Raw genomic sequence first — 20,837 nt, 5'->3', positions numbered from 1 at the left:
AAATCCGACTTGGCCAGGGTGTATGATCTTCTTGATGACCCTCTGTATTCTGTTTGCCAGTATCTTGTGAGGATTTTTGCATCTATGTTCATTAGGGAGATTGGCCTGTAGTTTCCTTTTTGGGTTGGGTCTTTCCCTGGTTTAGGAATCAAAGTAACACTTCCAGGAATGAATTTGGAAGCATTGCTTCCCTTTCAATTTCCTTGATGAGTTTAAAGAGTAATGGCATTAGTTCTTCTTTAAATGTCTTGTAGAATTCTGCAGTGAAGCTATCAGGACCTGGGCTTTTCTTTGTTGGTAAATTTTTTATCACATTTTCAATTTCACTCTTTGTAATTGGGGTGTTTAGACTTTCTATATCTTCTTCATTTAAATTGGCAATTTGTATGTATCTAAGAATCTGTCCATTTCTTCTGTGTTTTCCATTTTATTAGATTACAGGTTCTTGAAGTAGGTATTGACAATCCTCTGGATTTCTGCTGGGTCTGCTGTGACTTCACCTTTTTTGTTCTTAATTGCATGAATTTGAGCCTTTTCTTTCCTCTTTTTGATAAGGCTGGTCAAAGGTTTATTGATTTTATTTATTCTTTTGAAAAACCAAGCCTTTGTTTCATTGATTTTTTTTGTATCATTCTCTTAGTCTCCATTGCATTGATTTCTGCTCTGACCTTTATAATTTCCTCTCTTGTGTGAGCTTTGGGTTTGTTATGCTCTTCTTTTTCTAGGAGCTTGAGGTTCTTCATTAGGTTATTTGAATTCTCTCTGTTTTCCTAATATGGGCATTCATTGCTATGGATTTCCCTCATAGAACAGCTTTCATTGTGTCCCATTAATTCCTGTATGTTGTACTGGAATTATCATTTACTTGTAGAAACTGTCTAATTTCTTCTTTAATTTCCTCTGTGACCCATTGGTTGTTCAGGAGGGTGTTATTCAATTTCCTTGTGTTTGTAGGGGTTTTGTGGTTTCTTATGTTATTGATCTCCAATTTTATTGTACTATGGTCTGATAATATACAAGGGGTAACTTCAATTCTTTTACATTTGCTTAAACATGTCCTATGAGCTAGCATGTCATCTATTTTGGAGAATGACCCATGTGCAGCCAAAGAATGTGTACTCTGATTTTTGTGGGGCGGAACACTCTGTAAACCTCTATTAAGTCCATTTGTTCAGTAGCTTGGTTTAATTCTAGAATTTCATTATTGATTTTTTGTCTAGATGATCTGTCTATTTGTGACAGTGGGGTATTGAGGTCCCTCACTACAATTGTATGAGTGCTTATTTGGTTTTTCATGTCCATTAATATTTGTTTTGTATAGTTGGGGGCATTTGTATTTGTGGGATATATATTTATGATTGTTATCTCTTCCTCTTGGATTGTTCCCTTCATAAGGATGTAGTGACCATCTTTGTCTCTCTTAATTAGTTTTGGTTTGAAATCTACTTTGTCTGCAAATAAGATTGCTACCCCTGCTTTTTTCCAGGTTCCTGTCATGCAGAGAACTGTTTTCTATCCTTTTACTTTCAGTCTATGAATTTCCTTTTGAGTTAGGTGTGTTTTTTGTATACAGCATATTGCTGGAGTTTGGTTCTTAATCCATTCTGCCAGTCTATTTCTTTTGATTGGTGAATTGAGGCCATTAACATTGATAGTTATAATTGATAGATATCGACTCATTCTTGTCATGATGTTTTACTGTTGTTGGCTCTTTTAATTTAAATTTTTCCCCCTTTCCCTTTAGTTTCTTGCCTTGCTTGGTTCCTTCCCTCTGCTGGGCCTCATGGAGTTGTGACCTTCATTGTCTTTTTCTAGGATATTGTTTAGAATTGTTTGGAGTGCTGGTTTGGTGTGCATGAAATTTCTCAGGTGTTCTTGTTGTGGAAGTATCTAATTTCTCCATCAGTTTTGAAAGATAATTTTGCCAGATACAACAGTCTAGGTTGGAAGTTATTTTCTTTTAGGGCTTGAAATACTTCACTTCAGGCTCTCCTTGATTTGAGAGTTCGTGTTGAGAAGTCTGCTGTGATTCTGATAGGCTTTCCTTTGTCAGTGATTTGTTTCTTTTCTCTGTTTGTAGGATTTTGTTCTTCTGTTGGATTTCTGGGATATTGACTATTATATGTCTAGGTATAGTTTTTTTTTTTTTGATTGTGGCTAGTTGGAGTTCTATATTCCTCACTTATCTGTATGTCTAATTCTCTACCTCTGTCTGGGAAGTTTTCTACTATTACTTCTGTGAACAGCTTTTTTTATGTCAGTTGTACTTTCTTCTTTTTTTCGTGGACTCCTGTCAGTCTTATGTTATTTTTCTTTGCATCATCTAGCAGCTGCTGGATTGATTTCTCATGGTCTCTTACTACTTTTAAGGAATCTCTGTTTTTTATCTCCACATTCCATTATTCTGCTGTGAATACTTTCAATGGAGTTTTTAATCTCCTGGATTTCTGTTTGAATCTGTTTCATGAATTCCATTTCTTTCTTATGTAGGGCGATCATGGTTTCCATTTCTTTCTTATGCTGGGCATTCATGGCTTCCAGCATGGTTCTGAGCTCATCTATTTCTTTTTTAATCTGTTTCTGTTCTAAAGCCTCGAATTATGTCTTTCACTCTGCTCACCATCTCTGTAGTTATCTGGGAGATTATTTCTATTTTGAATTTTTCTAGAGCCTCATTCATCTGCTTTGTTACTTCCTGTGCTATCAGTTCAAGGTGTCCAGGTGGTTGATTATCAGACTTTTATACCTCGTTTCCCCCAGAATTTGCTTTTGGAGGGGTGAAAATCTGAGTTTGTGCCTTGCTTAAATGTTTTCTCATTTTTGTTTTTGGTACTGTCCTTGGTTTAATTCATGGGTTGATATTTTGAAATTGCTTATTGTAAGCATCTTTGTTGCTTGTATTTAGAACCCTTATGGAATGATTGCTTCTCAGAGGTGTCTTCCAGATATAGCTGGCCTTTAGGTTTGAGTCTCTAATGACTCTGAGGCTGTCTCATTTTCATTATACCAGGAAGGACAACTGATTAGATCAATCACAACACCTTAGCCCAAGTGATACAATTAGCAACTCCATAGCATCAAGCACAGCTTTAAAAAATGACAATTTGTGGTGGTTATTAATCTATCACCTTTAACTGTGTGAATTAAATCAAAATCGAGGACCAACCCAACATATGTTTATAGTGAATAAACTTCAATATAGCAACTTTACCCTTCAGGATGGGGAGTTAGAAGGAGTTTGGGAGGGAGGGATAGATAGGTAGAAGGATAGGGGAAGGTTAGCAGTGAGACCAGGGGACACAGAAAGATCATGCAAACTCTAAGAAACTATTGAAGACAAGAGGAAAAGACAGATTGAAAGAACAAATATGGGAACAGAACATCCCAATAGCAATAGGGAGGCTAGAAACTGTATTTACTTTCCTTTAAGGGGAATTTTTTTTTTTTTTGTACTGGGGATCAAACTCAGGTCCTTGTGCTTGTGCAGCAGGTGGCAAAACCACTGAGCTAAATCTCCAGCCCTACTTTCCTTTAAAACAAATACCGTGGTCTGGTGTGCCTTTATTACAAAAATTCTCTTCACCAATGGGCTTCAGTTTTCATCAAGGAGCCTGAGAGAGGTCCTCTTTCTGTTGTTCACTTCTGCTCTATTTTCTGGAGCTCAGGACAATGGCCTCTATGCCCCCCTGTGCCTCTGTAGTGTGGAGCCAGGTAGCAGCACAGCTAGGAGGCCAGGGGGGCTGGGTGTCGTAGCTAAGCTGGTGGCTGGGGCGAGGGGTGAGGACAGGATGGAGCGGAGCTCCACACAGCCGGCCGAGGTCCTCACCATCCTCCATCTGGTCGCTGGTGGGCAGAAAGCTCTTCTATTTTTAACATCTGTATCTACTCTAAATTCACTAACCATATCTTTCATTATGGTCATCATCTCTGTAGTTATCTGAAAAATTATTTCTGATGATTTTTTTCTTGTTTCTCAGTCATCTGCTTTATTACTTTTGCTGTTACTACTTTAGAGAGTTCAGGTGAGTGGCTTTCAAATTCTTCCATCTCATTGACCCCTGGGTTTGCCTTTGGCAAGCTGGAGCTCTTGTTTGTGTGTCTTCTAATTTTCTTATTTTTTTAGTTTAATTTCTGCCTTGATGCTTTTAAATTGCTTATGGTTAGGTAGCTTTTTTGCTCATATTGAGAACTCATAAGAAATTACTTCTAAAAAAAAGGAAGAAATGACTTCTTCTCAGAGATGTCTTCTTGGTGTAGCTGGCTTTTGGGTTTTGAGTCTGTTGCAAGATCCTACCTTTTCAATTTATTGAGCATGAGAAGTTGCTGCCTATTTGGCCTAGACTTGCTTCTTTGGTATTGTCCTATAGTATTATTTATGATGCACAGGTAATCTCAGCCTTGGCATACAAGGAAGAACAATTGATTAGAACAAGTACATCACCTTGACTAATGTAGTACAACCAGTAACATCAAAAGCATCAAGGACCAGGGATTTAGCTCAGGGGCACCACACCTGCCTCACAAGCACAAAGTCCTGAGTTTGATCCCTGGTACCAGAAAAAATAAACAACAACAACAACAAAATAGCATCAAGCACAGCCTAGAAAATGATATACTGTGGTAACTACTAATTTGTCACCTTTAACCGTATGCATATGATTTGTAATTATATAACAAAATCTAAAACAAACCAGAAAATTGTGTATAATAAGTATACCCTCAGGCCGGGGATGTAGCTCAATGGCACCACACCTTCCTGGCAAGCGCAAGGTCCTATGTTTGATCCCCAGTACAAAAAAAAGGTAAATATACCCTCAATAAGGCAATTTAACCTTCAGGGGAGACAATTCAAAAGAGGTTAGGGGGAAAAAATAAGAAATATAAGAAGAGAAAGAGATTAAAAGCAAGGCTGAAGCATGAAGGAAGATTACACAAGTTTTAGGAGACTAATGAAAAAGACTGGAGGTAAAGAAGCAAGAAACAGAAGCAAGCTCTTTCGCTTGGGCCCGCACGCCAGCAGGATGGGCAAGTGTCGCGGCCTTCGTACTGCCCGGAAGTTCCGCAGTCACCGGCGGGACCAGAAGTGGCACTATAAGCAATACAAGAAGGCCCATTTGGGCATAGCCCTGAAAGCCAGCCCTTTTGGAGGTGCTTCCCATGCAAAGGGAATTGTGCTGGAAAAAGTAGGGGTTGAAGCCGAACAGCCAAATTCTGCCATCAGGAAGTGCGTCAGAGTCCAGCTGATCAAGAACGGCAAGAAAATCACAGCTTTTGCCCCTAATGATGAATGATTGAACTTTATTGAGGAAAATGATGAAGTTCTGGTTGCTGGATTTGGTCAAAAAGGTCATGCCGTTGGTGACATTCCTGGAGTCTGTTTTAAGGTGGTTAAAGTAGCCAATGTCTCTCTCTTGGCTCTCTACAAAGGCAAAAGAAGGAAAGACCAAGATCATAAATTTTGATGATGAAAAGACATTAGTAAGAAATTTTCATATTTCAAAAAAAAAAAAAAAAGAAACAGAAACAGGAACAGAACAGCTGGACATGGTGGTGCACACCTGTAATCCCAGCACTCGGGAGGCTGAGGCAGGAGGATCATTGAAAGTTCAAGGCCAGCCTGGGCTTCATAGTGAGGTCAAAACTAGCCTGAACTAAGAGAGAGACCCTGTCTCAAAAAACAAAAACAAAAACAACAACAACAACAACAACAAAAACCCCCAAAAGCAGAACAAAACAACAACAAAAAACTAGAAACAATGTTTACACTCATATGAAAACAAGAACAAAGAAGCAAGAAAAAGGGAAGGAAAAAACAGAGAAATGAGGAACAAAATAAGTCCACTTCAGGGTGTGTCTCTGCTGTCTCTGGAAGGCAAACGGGGCAGACAGTGCCGAGATCCATGTTGACTGATCCCAGCAAGCCAGCAGTGGAATTACAGTGGGGTGGTGGCTAATACCAGCAAGCCAATGCCTTCAGCTCCACTTAAGTTCAGACTGGTTCTGGTTTCTGGCTGTGAGACTGATACCTGAGTTATTCAGCCTGCAAAACTCTGGGTGCATCCTGCTGGCTTGAAATTATCTCCCTGACCTTGGGTGTCTCCTAGAGCTGTGCCTCACCCTGACACTGGGAGCTACTAGATGGAGCCAACCTGCAGCTGCTCTGAGTTCTGAGTTCAATTGGCTCCTTTCAAAAGTGAGGACTGGCCAATTGCCCTCTCGGGTGTACGAAAACTGGGCTGGAATGAAATCACTGCAGTCTGCAGTGTCCACTGCTCTGTTCCACTGGTGTGTTTCTCTGTGGAGGCCTCTGGAGCCAATAGTAGTCACTGTGTCTCTCCAGGTTTGAGCCATCCTTCCCACACCATGAGCTGGGGCTAGGGTAGAAAGTACTGCTTGCCACCTTCCTCTTCTGTGTTGAGGTCCCTCTCTTTGCTCTGCCATGGGCTCCAATTCTTGCTTCAGATTCTTGCTGGGTCCTGGGGACCCTCTTCCCTTCTCTTCTTTGTGTTGCTATATTCCAGCATCTGGACTCCAAATTTCAGAGAGGCTATTTCTCTGCTGGTCACCACTCTGCCATCTTCCCAGAAGTCTCTCTACTCTTTGCTTCTATGTGAACTTGCTCATATTTTTTTTTTTTTTTTTTTTTTTTTGCTACCAAGGATCAAACTCAGGACCTTGTGCTTGTGAGTCAGGCATAGCACTACTGAGCTAAATCCCCGGCTCTGACATTCTTATTTCATTATTGTTTGAAGTTGTCTGTCTATGCCAGCAACTCTATTCTGCTAGATGTCAAGTATATTGGCTTGTTCTCATTTCAGCTGCTGGAGCCTCTCTCATCTTGTCCAGTTCCTTTGGGATTCAGATGTGGGGTTGAGAGCTCTATGCCCTGGTAGTTTTCCTAATGATGGAGAAAGATGGAGCCTCCATTCCAGTCAGTCCACATAGGTACCAGGCAGGTGTGCGTGTGCACCAGGCAGGTGTGCGTAGGTGTCCCCCTGCTTCCCAATATCTTCATTTTCTCCTAGACTCAGAAGCAGGAATCCTCTTGGGGTTCTTGGGGGCCAGAGGGGAAGCATGCACACACACACACACACACACACACACACACACACACACAGAGGTGATGGTCACTTTACTTTAGGAGCTCCATGGTTCCCTGTAGCCAGCCCAGACCACTCTTCAGTTCATCTTAAGACTACCCTCCTGGTACAGGGGCAGATATTTAAAACTTGTCTTCCCTTCATAGACTCCCACTCAGGTGCCACGGGGCTCAGCAGACTCGATTCACATTAGCAGATATCTCAGGGGAGGGAGCAGAGGGGAGCTGACTCATGTTCAGTTGGCCATTATTTCTCTCTGTCTCTGTTCCTCTCCCTTCTCCTCTTCCTTTTCCTCCTCCTCCTCCTCTTCTTCTCCTCCTCCCCTGCCTCGTCCCCTTTCCCTCCCTCCCCTCCTCCTCCCTCCCTTCCATCCTCTTCCTCCTCGTCCTCCTCTTCTTCCTCTTTCTCTTCCTTTGTCTTCATACTAGGGATTGACCTCAGGATTGAACTTCATACTGAGCTGCATCTCCAGTCTTTTTCTTTTTTTATTTTGAGACAGGGTCTCACTAAAGTCACTGAATTGCTCAGTCTGAGTTTGAATTTTTGATCCTCCCGCCTTAGCTTCCAGAGTGCTGAGATGACAGACATGCCACCATCACACCTGGTTTCATTTTTCTTTCTTTAGCATAGGGGCCAGCAAACTATATTTCAGGGAGCCAAAAATTCCCTGCAGCCTGTTTTTGATGGTAATTCAGCTAGAAATGATTTTTATGCTTCTAAAGGGATATGTACAAAATCTCTTTACACACAGTCAGCCCTCCCTCCATACCCACAGGTTCTGAATCTGTGGATTTACCATTTGCAGATAAAAGATATTTGGAAAAAAAGCTAAATATGTACTGAACATGTATGGATTTTTAAATATAATCTTTTCTCCTAAACAGTACAACTATTTACATAGCATTTGCATTGCATTGGGAATTATAAATAATCTAGAGATGCTTTAAAATATAAGCGAGGCTGCATGAAGGTTCTATGTGATAATACTCCATTTTATGTAAGAGATTTGAGCATATGTGAATTTTGATATTTGTAGGAACTATTGGAACCAATCCCCTGCGGGATTGAGGCTTGACTGTAATCCCATATATCATATATGCTTGTGTGTATATTCTGAAAAGTCTAAAATACTCACCTTTACAGAAGATGATGGCTGACCCTCTATAGAATATTTAAATATCTCCATGAGAGAGGTGTGAGATGGAGCATAGAAATGATATAATCAATGGAGGAAGGTCTCCAAAGCGGTAGGCGGGATGGGATGGGAAGCACAGAGGAAAGAGTTAATCTTAAATAAGAAGAAGGACTTTTCTATGCTCATGGGAGAATGGACTGGGAGGTAAGAGCAGTGATGAAAAGAAGAACGGACAGGTATGGGTGTGTATATACTTGTAAGGAAGGCCAGGAAGACAAAGAGGCTGGGAAGAATCAGAAATCTGGTGCTTATGATCTCTGAAGCAGTAGACAGTTTTCTGCTGTCTCTAAAGGAAAAGAAGTTGAGGATTGAGGAAAGGTGTGGAAAACTGGAAGTCTTCATGTGAAAAAGCTGACTAGGGATAGGAAAAGAGAGTTTCAAGTAGCAGAGGATCTTATTTAGGTCAGAAATAAGAAAAAAAATGATCATGGCTCCTGCATAAGTGATTTTGGATCTCATTGTCTTGACGAAGGAGTGGAGAAGAGACACAGTTGGTTTCTAAGGAAGGGTGCTTTGGGTTGCAAGGAACAGATTACCTGACCTTAAGTAGATTAACTGCAAGGGTTTATTCCACAGGCAAAAGTCCAAGTGTTGGTTTGGTGACTGAATAGTATCATAGAAACCTGTATTATTCCTGTATTTTCACCTTCCATCCTTAGTATTTCCATGTTACCTTTTTAACAAGCATCACATTGGTGTAGGATAATAGCCCAGTCTAGGAAGTAATGGTTAGGCTTTCCTTGAGATTGGTTTTTGTTCTTTTTGCTTTTGAAGTGCTGGGGATTGAACCCAGGGCCTTGTACATGTTTTACCACTGAGCTACATCCATTAGCCCTGTCTTTGTTCTTATCAAGGAAAAAAAATTATTGGATAGAGGTGGTCCAAATGCCCACTTCAAAGTGAACCCTAGAAAAGGAGGAGAGCATCAGAGTCAGCTAAGACCAGGGTTCCTCATCTTCATCACTACTGACATTTGTCTTCACAGACACACCCAGAAGTGTGCTTTACCAACTTTCTAGACATTTCTCAATCCAGTCAACTGCAAAACCAAGATTAAGCATCACATGAAACAAGGAACCAAAGGTATTGAAAGTGTAGGAGAGGAGAACAAGTGTGTGGTGCATGCCTGTAATTTCAGCACTCTGGGAGGCTGAGGCAGGAGGATCACAAGTTTGAGACAATCCTGGAGAATTTAGCATGAACTTGTCTTAAAATAAAAAGGGCTGGAGGGCTGGGGATTTAGCTCAGCCGTGCTGCCACCTGCCTTGCAAGAGCAAGATCCTGAGTTCAATCCCTGGTACCAAAGAAAGAAAAAATAAATAAAATTAAATTAAAAAAAATAAAAAAATAGAAAGGGCTGGAGATTTAGCTCAGTGCAAGGCCATGGGATCCATCCTCAGTACCAGGAAAAAAAGATAAGAAAGAGAGAAAGAAAGAAAGAAAGAAAGAAAGAAAGAAAGAAAGAATAGAAGAGGATTATTTGACTTATTCTGAAGGAGAAAGGAGGTAAATCTGGATGGTTTGGGAGAAGCTGGTGGTTTGAGGAACTGGATGAGCTTACAGAGCAAGTTTAGGGTGAGTGAGACTAAGAACTAGAGGAAAGGCCTGAAGGGATCTCCTTCTTTATCTGCAAAAAGTGGAGGAAGTATTTGCAACATCCATGATTTGCTTACTCACAGATGAGCCTTGGCTGAATGCATGTTACAAAGATAAACCCCATGCAGCACACACTTATTTTATTTTAATTTTTTTGTTTAAAATTTTTATTAATCATGTTTGTAGTTAAAATGATTCCACTCTTTATGGGGAGTTGGTACATGTGCATAACACATCTCAATTCTTTTTTCAACACATAGTTATTGAAAAAATTATGCAAAGCAACCACTTTGGGAAGTAAAGGTTAAATATTTCCTTTCCTGAAATATACAACAAATCTCCTTGTCCTCAGCTTCATTTCTTCATGATATCGGAAAGATCCACAGGCATGATTTTTTCCATACAGAGTTGAGTGTTCTAGTTGTAATATTTTTCCTTCACTTGTTCTGAAAAAAAAATTCCCCACAAAATATCTTTAGATTAATGGTGGATTTGGGAAAAAACAAAACAAAACAGACAGACAACATGAACAAAGAGTAGGGGTGAGGTAAATCCAGCTCCAGCCACCAGGCAGGGATGGCATGATCTAGAATTTTAGAATCCTTGGGTGGTATGGTTTTCTTTAGCTTACAGTAGAAGTACTTCTCAAAAATTTGGGATGAAGAATTCATTTGATAAATATTCAGTTATCATATCTGATATGTTTGAACGTCTGACCCCAGAGTTTATATATTGAGAATGTGATTCCCAAAGACATGTTATTTTTTGTTTGTCTGTTTTGTATTTTTGGCTTTTTGAGACACGGTCTCGCTCTGTAATTCAGGCTATCCTTAAACTCACTATGTAGCCCAGGCTGGCCTCAAACCTGCACCAATCCTCCTGCCTCAACTTCCCAAGTGCTGGGATTACAGGTGTGTGCCACCACCCCCAGGTAAAGAAATGTTTTAATGGGACTTGAAGGTAGAACCTTTGGGAGGTGACTGGGTCCTGTGGTTCTCTGCTTTCATGAATGGATTACTGGGCTGTCAAGAGAGTGGTTTTGTTCATAAAAGCAGTCTTGCTTTAGTGTGCTTATTCTGTCTCTCCATTTGATGTCACGTGCGTCCTCAGGACTCTGAGGAGAATCCCCACCACCAGAAGTTTCCCACCAGACCTGACTTTGGACTTCCCAGCCTTCTGAACTGTAAGAAGTAAATTCCTTTTCTTTATAAATGACGTATAAGTATTTTGTTAGAGTAACAGAAAAGAAACACAGACACTATTCTATTTCAGATATCAATCCCAGGGATGTTGGTTTTTGTCTGTGAAGAAAAGCTATCCTCTAATCTCATGTGTTGGTCTTGATCCTTTTTGTATGTCAATTGCCTAGCATAACGCCTGACACATTGTAGAATTTAACAAATATTCTCTTCTCCCTCCATGAGTTACAGCTCAGTGTAAAATTCTCAAGTTCCATGGAGGAACCAATATCTTCAGTAGCAGCCCATGAGGATAGGACATTGTAGGCTAGAATACAAAGAAGTATTGCATGCTAGGAGTCCAAAGTTATGTCTTCCTTCCTGGTACGTATGCTGCATTCACAGACTTCTCTCCTGACGTGCAATTTACCCGCTAATCAGGTCTTTTCCCTTAAGGAATGTGACTGGTCTTCCTACTCTAACAAGTTTCTGGAGGACAAAGCTAGAGATTTAAATGTTAAATTTGTCCATAGAGAAGGAGAAAGAACTTCATTCACGTTTTACTCACGGTCCTGTGCCTAGAAGAATAAAATCATGAGACTCTTTTAATTGAAGATGATGAATTTCTTTAAAAAATTGAAAATTAATTTGTATATACTTGAAGCATACAACATTAAGTTCTAGAATACATATAGATAGTAAAATGGTTACTGTATGAGGTAAGTAAACATCACCTCATGGTTATTTTTCTTAAAAATCTTTTTTTAGTTATTTTTCTTCTGACAAGAACAAAAGCTGATATATTGTTTTGGTATTTTATATTATTCACTTATTTATTGTATTTACGTATAGTAGGATATAATACAAAGATATTATAACAAATAGCTGAGACCATGAGCTCCTGTAAGGAAAGGTTTGTTTTGGTTCCCACTTTTGGAGGTTTCAGTCCATGATAGGGTGGTCATGTTGCTTCTGGGCCCACAGTTAAGGAGTGTGTAGTAGGGCAAAGCCATTAACCTCATGGCTGGGATGTGAAAGATGGAAAGGAGGGGCTGGGATCCCAACCTCTCCTTCAAGAGCCACTCCCTTAAAGACTTTGAGGTTTCTCATTAGTTTTAAATGTTTCCCCACCATGGGCTGGACCTGGCCTTCAACACGTGGCCCATGGGTCTCTGCTGAGAGCCTTGGCCATGGGTCTTGATCTCCTGCAAAGCAATAAGACACAAGCTAAAAAGAACGTAGACAAAGAAACAAGACTTAAAGAGAAAGCTGGGTCTTGGCTGGTCCAAGCTGCTCTGGGCAACAAAGACAAAAGGCACCAAAAATATCCAGTATAGGGCTGGGGATTTAGCTCAGTGGTTTCGCCGCCTGCCATGCGAGCACAAGGACCTGAGTTCGATCCCTGGTACTAAAAAAAAAAAAAAAAAAAAAAAAAAAAAAATCAAGTATTTATTGATTACAAGCGTGGGAAGAAGAAGAATAGGGTATGCTTTGAGACATCTGGTAATAGAGTGCGAAGCATCTGGCGATAGTAGATATTGCAGGCAGGGCTGTAAAAGGGAGGCACTGCTTATCTTGCTGGAGAGAATAAACAGGGACCAGGAATGGGTCATAATTAACCAGCAACCCATCAGGTCAGTAAGGGAAGCCACAATTCAGGGGAAAAGAATTAAATTGGGGTCAAGCTGACCTCAGCCGGAAGTTAACTCAGCAGGGCCCTGCCACGTCACAGGCCAGGTTTTAGGTCTCCACGGCAGCCACTGGTGGAGGAGCTATGCTCACCCCACTCTGTCATCTGACATGCCCTTTTGAGTCATGTAAGGCTTTGGTCTGAATCCTAATATAGTACAGACAAATTATTGGGAAGCAAAAAGCTTGTGTCACTTATAGCCTGCTAGTACTGAGGAGGGATTCTGTTCCACTTAGCCACAGCATAGCATTCTCTAGCCTCCATTCAATAAAGGATAGATGTTTTCTTAGGTACCTCAATATTTCTGCTGCCAAAAAGAATTATATATTACCTCAAAAAATTTGAAGACAATTTATCAGAAAAATTTCAACATACTTTAATTTGAAAACAACATACTCAAAGGCTCTTTGGTGTATTGATATAGTGGGTGTTCATTTGGAAGAGGGAGGAAGAGATAGGAAGAGGGGTTTGTAAATTTAAAGCTTGGAAGCCTATTTTGTTCATCTAGAGATATATCTTCTTAGAGGCATATTCATTCATAATTTCTCTAAAACAACAAAGAAGGGGCAAATATTGAGGGAAATGTCAGACAGTGCCTGCTACGGTTTGGATTTTATTTTATTTTTTTTCAGTTTGGATTTTAAATGTTCCCCAAGGTCATGTGTTGAAGGCTTGGTCACTAGTGTGTAGTGTTGTTTGGAGGAGGTGGAACCTTTAGGAGGTGGGGCATCCTAGGAAGAAGTGAGGCCATTAGGGGGTGTGGCCTTCAAGGAGACATTAGAACCCCACCCCCTTCCTGTCTCTCTCTTTGCTTCTCAGCTGCCAGGAGGTGGGTGAGCAACTTCATTCTACAATGCACTTCCTGGCTTGATGTTCTGCCTCATCACAAGCCCAGAGCAACAGCCAAGAAACCATAGATTGAAGCTTCTGAAACCATGAACCAAAATAAACTTCCTCTTCATGAGTTGATTTTCTCAGGTATTTTGTCACAGTGATGGAAAGCTGATTAACACAGAATTCTTCTTCATCCCCCCCTGCAAATGGAGCTTGTAGTAGGACAAGGAAAGGAAGTTAGGGATGTTGAACAAGGTGGTCCTGAGAATAAGTCACAGGTTCTCATACCTCAGTGGTTCTTGAGTCAGGGCCAGAACTGCTAAAAAGTGTATATTGCTCAAATTCAGATTTTGATTTTGTAATATCCTTAAGCCATTTTTGGTATTGTTTTCTGACCTGAAACATCAAAGAAATATAGCATGGTTTCATTAATATTGGCAAAGAGGAGAAAAGTTATTGAGTTAGTAAGAGGATATTTATTATTTAAAAAGCCTTTTAAAATATTATTCAGCCTTAAAAAGCAAGGAAATTCTGACACGTGCTATAATATGAATGGACCTTGAAGACATTATGCCAGGTGAAACAAGTCAAACACAAGAGACAAAAATTGTATGGTTCCACCTACTTGAGGTACCTAGAATAGTCAAATTAATTGAGAAAAAAATAGAATGATGGTTTCTAGGAGCTTGGTAGGTGGGTACAGGGAATTGCTATTGAATAGATATAGAGCTTTTGTTTGGGTTGATGAGAAAGTTCTGAGAGCAAGAGTGATTTGTGTTTCTTCTGGTTGCTGGACTGTGCTTATTTGGATCTAACTTAGACCACGTGAATCTTAGCTTCACAGGTGTTTCAGGCTATATCTATTCTACAGACAAGGTATCATTTAAGCCTAAGGAAAGGTATATCAACATCATTCAATGGTATGCAGCAGATTTGCATCTTGTTTGGGGGTTCAGTTCTAGGACCAGTATGCAATCCAAATGATCCCCAAGCACCCCTTTGTAAGTCACCAACTTAGAGGATTATTTCATTAAGACTAAAGCAGCCAAAGCTGGGGATTTAGCTCAGTGGTTCTGGTGCCTCCCTCGCAAGCACAAGGTCCTAAGTTCGATCCCCGGTACCAAAAAAAAAAAAAGACTAAAGTAGCCAGTATGTTGTGATTGTTGGACACCATTTCTTTCTTTCTTTTTTTTGTACCAGGGATCGAACTCAGGTCCTTGCAGTTTCAAGGCAGGTGGTGGAACCACTGAGCTAAATCCCCAGCCCTGGACACCATTTCTTCTGTTCAGCTGCAGATAAATGAATTGGCTTGAATTTAGTAGCCATATTGAATATAAATACATATGCTAAAAACTGTATGTTAGGGAATTGAGGGTTTAACTCAGTGGCAGAGTACTTGCTTAGCATGCACAAGACCTGGGATCTGATTCCCTAGCACTGCAAGCCAAATCAAACCAAACCTGGATGCGCAAACTATGAGATGCCTCCAGAACTGAGGTGAAGTAGAGGGAGAATAGATGAGCCTTTTGCATTGTATTCACTCTGGGGTGTACCCCTTCTGAGAAGAGTTGCCTACAGTTTTCTTTGGCAATACTTGTAAGTCACATTTGCTTGTAATGAGATGGGTGAACAGATGGATAGAAGGATAAATATGAGACAAAGCAAGTGTAGCACAATGTTAACTATAGGATCAGCATGATTGGTATATATGTGACTATTGTATAAACCTTTAACTCTTTTGGATGTTTGAAAACATTCATAATTTCATTATAGAACATTTTTTGAGATATTTCACTTTATTTTTTGTATGAAAACTTCAAAATTTGATGTTTATTTTACAGTTTGAAATCTTGACTTGGACTAGTGTCAGAGGACTAAATCACAACAATTTAGATTAAATATATTAATTGGCTTTATTTTTTGTCCTAGAATTCATAAAATAGAATAAATGTTGTCTATAGAACTCTTAAAATATATTAGTCCAGAGATTATACTACATTTTTTTCTTTAGCCTTTCTACTTATAATAGCTAATGCTGTGTAACAAACAATTTCAAAAGTATTATGGCTCAGATATAACTATTTTCTTGTTCTCAAGTCTTCAGGTCTGTGGGGCTTAAGCTCAACTTTACTAGGGTCTATTTGATTAAATTGAAGAATTCATGCTAAGTGGTGTGGTAGCTTGGATTATTGGTTTTCATCATTTACTGGCCTATAGAAGAGTTACACCATGCCTTAGCCTCACGGTGGGTGGGCGTGTTCTTACCCCATTGGCTTTGGGCTTGGACATCTGACCTGTTTTGTCCAATGGGACATCAGTGGAAATGATGTAAGCAGATTTAAAGGTTTGATGCCTTTGCCCAATAGGATTTGGCTCTTTATAACTTTGCCATTGTTATGAGAGGAGCATACACTAGAGAACTGCTCCTGCTTCTGCCTATTTTCCACTCATCTCGAGAAATCACAAGGAGAACACCTGAATTTGATCTGCGTCCTGAAGCTGAGGTGAGCCCAGCCAAGATCAGCTGAACCTCAACCTACCCACAGACCCAAGAATGAGAAAAGGAAGTATTTGTGTTTAAGCCACTGAGATTTTGATGTTGCCCCTTACACAGCATTAGCTGCCTTTATAGCTGGAAAGTCAAAGAAAGACATATTTCATTGATGTAGTAATTATCTACTTTCTGAAAGCTGTTAATAATTTTTTTCTGTTTTGGCTTTTGAGACAGGGTCTCATTCTGTAGTTCAGGCTGGCCTCGAACTCATGGTGATCCTCCTGCCTCAGCCTCCCTAGTGCTGGGATTACAGATGTGCACCACCATGCCCAGCAAGCTGTTAATAAATGTCTTATAAGCAAGGGTATCTTTGTTTTTTTTCTTTAATTAAAATTTTTTTTATTGGTTCATGTGTGTAGTACATAATGATTATATTTGTTGTGGAGGAATGGGTGCATGGACACAACACATCCTGTCCTTTTTCATCCCATTCCCCTTCCCTCCCTCTATCTCTTGGTCTCCTTCCCTTTTGCAGAAGATTTACCTCCCTATTTTCTATTATTTATTCCTTATTTTCTTCCTCATATTTTGAGTTTTTTACATAAGAGAAACCATGTGATATTTAAGCTTGTATGTCTGATTTATTTCATTAACCCTGTGGTTTCAAGGTGCACCCATTTTCCTACAAATGACTTAAGTTTATGGAATCACTATGGAGATTCCTCAAAAGACCAAAAATAGAAATTCCATTTGATCTAGCTATTGTCCTTGTAGGTATCTTCCTGAAAGAGTTAAAGACATGATATTACAGTGATACACACATACCCAAGTTGATAGCGGCACAATTCATAATAGATAAATTTTGGAAGAGGCCTATTATGTTCATCAACAGATGAATGGATAAAGAAAATTCACTATTTATAAAAAATGGAGTACTACTCTGCCATAAAGAAGCCTTTTTCTTTTCTTAACAGCTTCTCTAAGATATAATTCATATATTAAACAACTCATCCATTTAAAATGTACAATTCAATTGTTCAGCATTCACCTTAATCAATTTTAGAATATTTTCATAATCCAATAAAAAACTCTATAACCATCAATATAACCAACCAATTTCCTGTAGCTCACCTATCTTCTTTCCTGCACCCTTCAGGCCCAGCAATAACTTATTGACTGTGTCTTTGGCTGTCTTTTTTTCTGAGACAGTGTCTTGCTATGTAGTCCAGGCTGGCCTTGAACTTGTGACGATCCTCCCACTTCAGCCTTCCAAGTGCCAGGATTATAGGCATGTGCCACAATGCCCATCCGCCTTCCTTTGTATTTATTTAAGTTTTATTTACATGTAATTCACATACCATAAAATCCACCCTTTTAAAGTGCACAATTCAGTCATTTTTAGTAATATATTCACAATGTTGTGCAACCAGTCCCACACTTGATTCTAGAACTTTTTCATAATCCCTAAAAGAAACTTCAGATCCATTCCCTGGGAATCACTTTCCATCTCCCTCTCCACTGGACCAAAGTAACAACTAATCTATTTTCTATCTCTATGGATATGCCTTCAATATCATCTTAAGGCAGAAAAAAATTCAGGGAGTATTTGTACACTGACTACAAACTCATGAAAATTTAAAGATGCAGACTTAAATGTTTACCTGACTATGTGCTTCTGATTTTTCTCAAGTTTGAATTCACAAAGGAAGGGGTTCAGTGCTCACCTGCTGGCTGAGAAGGCAGTAGACCAGGAACATGAAGAAGCCCTGGAAGCAGTTGACAATGGTGAAGAGGTAGGCCATGACCAGGGCGGCTGGACCTACCTGCAGGAAGCCCAGAAACCACGTGCAGCCCAGGATGAAGAGCTGAGCTGTTGCTCTGAGTGTCAGCATCCTGTGAGGGGTCAGAGATGATGACCTTGGTAGTGGATATGGACACATATCCTGTCACAGCAGCTTAGTCTGTATTCTACCCATAAAAGTTTTCATTAATTGATACATTTACCCTTTTTGGCACTGGAGATTGAACTCAGGGCCCTGTGCATGCTAGGCAAGCTCTCTATCATAGAGCTACATCCCTAGTCCTTAATTGTGACCTTGGAAGACTATAATGGCCTTCTCATCCCTGGAACATGTATGCAGTGTCTCTCTGCATATGGATACATGGGGATGAATGAGGGGTGGGTAGAGGAAAAGGATCCAGAAGCACCATCTGCCACATCTTACCTTGTGTTCTGGATGGTTGATACTTCACTATTGAGAGAGGAAAGCTTCCTTCTCAGAATACAAAGGACTAAGACAAAAAATACTGAATTCACCTGCAGGAGCAACACAAGCAAAGCAAAGTGTACCTTAGTGTATGATGTCCACTTTGAGTTGCACACAAGTCCTACCTCACTGCACATGGGACTTTTTTGGTTGCTGGTAGAAAATCAAAACACATGATTGAGAATATGCATGCCCCTGTGCTATCTTCTACTCAGCATTTCTGGTGGCCATTCCTCTGAAGGAACATGTAAGGCCCATACTCACACAGACAATGGCACAGACAGGGCCAAGGAAACCCCAGGTGAATCCCTGGTCCAGCGAGAGCCAGCAGCTGAGAACAATGAAAAAAAGTGACACAAAGGGAGATCAGAGAAGCATGTGACATGAACACAAAGGGACACTTTTCCTGTCAGATAACCTTTCCAATTTCCTCTGAAAGTCAGCTGATGACAATCACAGCTTTGTTTGTTCATGATTACATGTTAGTGTTACATTAAACATTTTGTGAGCATAGTCCTGTTGAATTTACAGAACTGGGGCAATATCATTGTCCTCATTTCACTAGTGAGGGACTGAGTCTTAAGGACTGGAGGCCCCAAATCATGAGAGGGATAAATTGACAGTTAGCTGCAAAACTTTGTCCTTCCAAAACCTTCTGAACCTTCAAAACCATCATCTTAACCTGTCTTCCTGGAAAATGGATTAAAGCCATTATAATGGAGAATGTTTATTGGATACTTATATTTCAGTCATCATCATTCATACTGTGTCTTAGTTTCTCTTTGGTGGACACTCACATCTGACACCCACAGCTTAAAGGAGGAGAGATTTATTTATTTAAAAAATTTTTATTTTCTTGTACCGGGGATTGAACGCAGGACCTTGCGCTTGCAAGGCAGGCACGGTGCCACTGAGCTAAATCCTCAGCCCAGTAGAGGTTTATTTTAGCTCAGGGTTTTAGATAATTCAGCCCATAGTTGGCTGGCTCCAGGCAGGAAGGGAGTGGTGGAAAGGCTTGGGTGGAGAGGAGCTGCTCTCAGCATGGTGGTCAGGAAGCAGAGAGAGAAAGAAGGAGCCAGGGAGGGAGATGGACCCTTCCAGGTCACACCCTCAGTGACCACTTCTTTGGACCAGGCCCTGCCTCCTAAGAGCACATACAGCCATGGACTCACCACTAGATTAAGCCACTGATGAGTATGGTGTCCCCATGGTCCAATCACATTCCCAAACCCCCACCTTTTTGGGGACATTATAGGCAGAAATCATAACACACTGCCCCCACAAAGCCTTCTTAGAAAACTGTCCATGGCACAGGGTGAGAGTCAAGCTCACTGATCAGGCAATCCATACAGGTGAGGCCTGCATGCTGCAGAAATGGCCACAATGACAGCAGGAATGCCATAGCCTACAGGGAACACGAACCACTTCATGAATTTATTTATATTGGAGTAATTGACCACTGTGAGGTTGCGTGCAGTGAGGAAGAGGTGCAGCCCCTCCAGCAGCATCCAGATGAAGGTGGCCAGGTAGAGGTAGTGCAAGGTGCCAGCGATGATGGCGCATAGCACCTGGGAGAGAAAGGGATTTCAAGGTGGAGGTTGGTCCAGGACCTGTCTTTTACGCTGGCAGGTCACCTGACATTCTATCAAGAGCATGAAGAGTAAGTAAAGGTGATTGATGGTCAAGGTTGGCACTGGTCACCTGCACACCAACCCTTACAACCTGCCCTGAGACAGGAAGAAGGTAGGCAGAACATGGCATCCCAAACATGCCACTTTCCAGTAAGTGACCAGAATGTATTCCTGCTATCTAACTGGAACTTTACACGCTTTGCCCGACACATGTCTCCATATGGCCTGACCTCCTCCTCTCTTCCTACCCTCAGCCTCTGGTAAGTACCATTCTACTTTCTATTTGTACTGCACAGAATTTACACATTCATACATTTTTTGTGGTGATAACACTTAAAATGTATTCCCTTAGCAATTTTCAGTAATACTTTATATTGTTCTTAGCTGTGGTTACCATTTTGTATAATAGATTTTTGTCTAACTGAAAATTTGTATCCTTTGACCAAGGTGACTATTATTAAATGCATGTTTCTTTTCTTTTCCTTTTATTCTCCTCCCCTCTCCTTCCCATTCTCTTTCTCTTTTCTTCTTTCCTCCTTTTCTTTCCTAAGGGTGCTAAAAGTAAAAGAAAATTAAGAGAAAACAAAAATTTGTATCCTTGACCAAGGTGACTATAGTTAATAATAATGTATTATATGTTTTTATTTTCCCTCTGTCCCACCTTCCGCTCCTCTGTCCGTACCTCCTTTTCCCTTCCTTCTTCCCCTCTTTCCTTTCTTCCTTCTTCTTCCCTCATTTCCCTCCTCTCCCTCCTTTCATATTCTTATCTGCCCACCTGCCTGTCTGCCTGTAGAGCTGGGGATGAAACCTAGGCCCTCATGCATGCCAAGCAAGGGCTCGGCCACTGAGCTG

At 40.5% G+C, this 20,837-nt stretch overlaps 1 protein-coding gene and 1 pseudogene across 1 annotated transcript in view; one reads left to right on the top strand and one right to left on the bottom strand.

The window, feature by feature from the left end:
• The first annotated feature begins 4,987 nt into the window (after window positions 1-4,987).
• Window positions 4,988-5,518, top strand: LOC101698112 (small ribosomal subunit protein uS12 pseudogene; annotated as a pseudogene).
• Window positions 5,519-10,180: 4,662 nt separating this feature from the next.
• LOC101705049 (adhesion G protein-coupled receptor E3) overlaps window positions 10,181-20,837 on the bottom strand; it is a 110,181-nt gene continuing 99,524 nt past the window's right edge. The window contains 6 exon segments of the mRNA XM_013068385.3: window positions 10,181-10,337; window positions 13,882-13,989; window positions 17,812-17,980; window positions 18,313-18,404; window positions 18,619-18,685; window positions 19,687-19,922. Of these exon segments, the coding sequence (XP_012923839.1) occupies window positions 10,329-10,337; window positions 13,882-13,989; window positions 17,812-17,980; window positions 18,313-18,404; window positions 18,619-18,685; window positions 19,687-19,922 (681 nt within the window). The 3' untranslated portion in view covers window positions 10,181-10,328.

This window comes from Heterocephalus glaber, unplaced genomic scaffold (assembly GCF_053883595.1).
Source record: "Heterocephalus glaber isolate CG9 unplaced genomic scaffold, H.glaber_assembly_v1.0 deba00001760, whole genome shotgun sequence".
Taxonomy (NCBI): domain Eukaryota; kingdom Metazoa; phylum Chordata; class Mammalia; order Rodentia; family Bathyergidae; genus Heterocephalus; species Heterocephalus glaber.
This window is presented reverse-complemented; position numbering and strand designations above follow the sequence as displayed.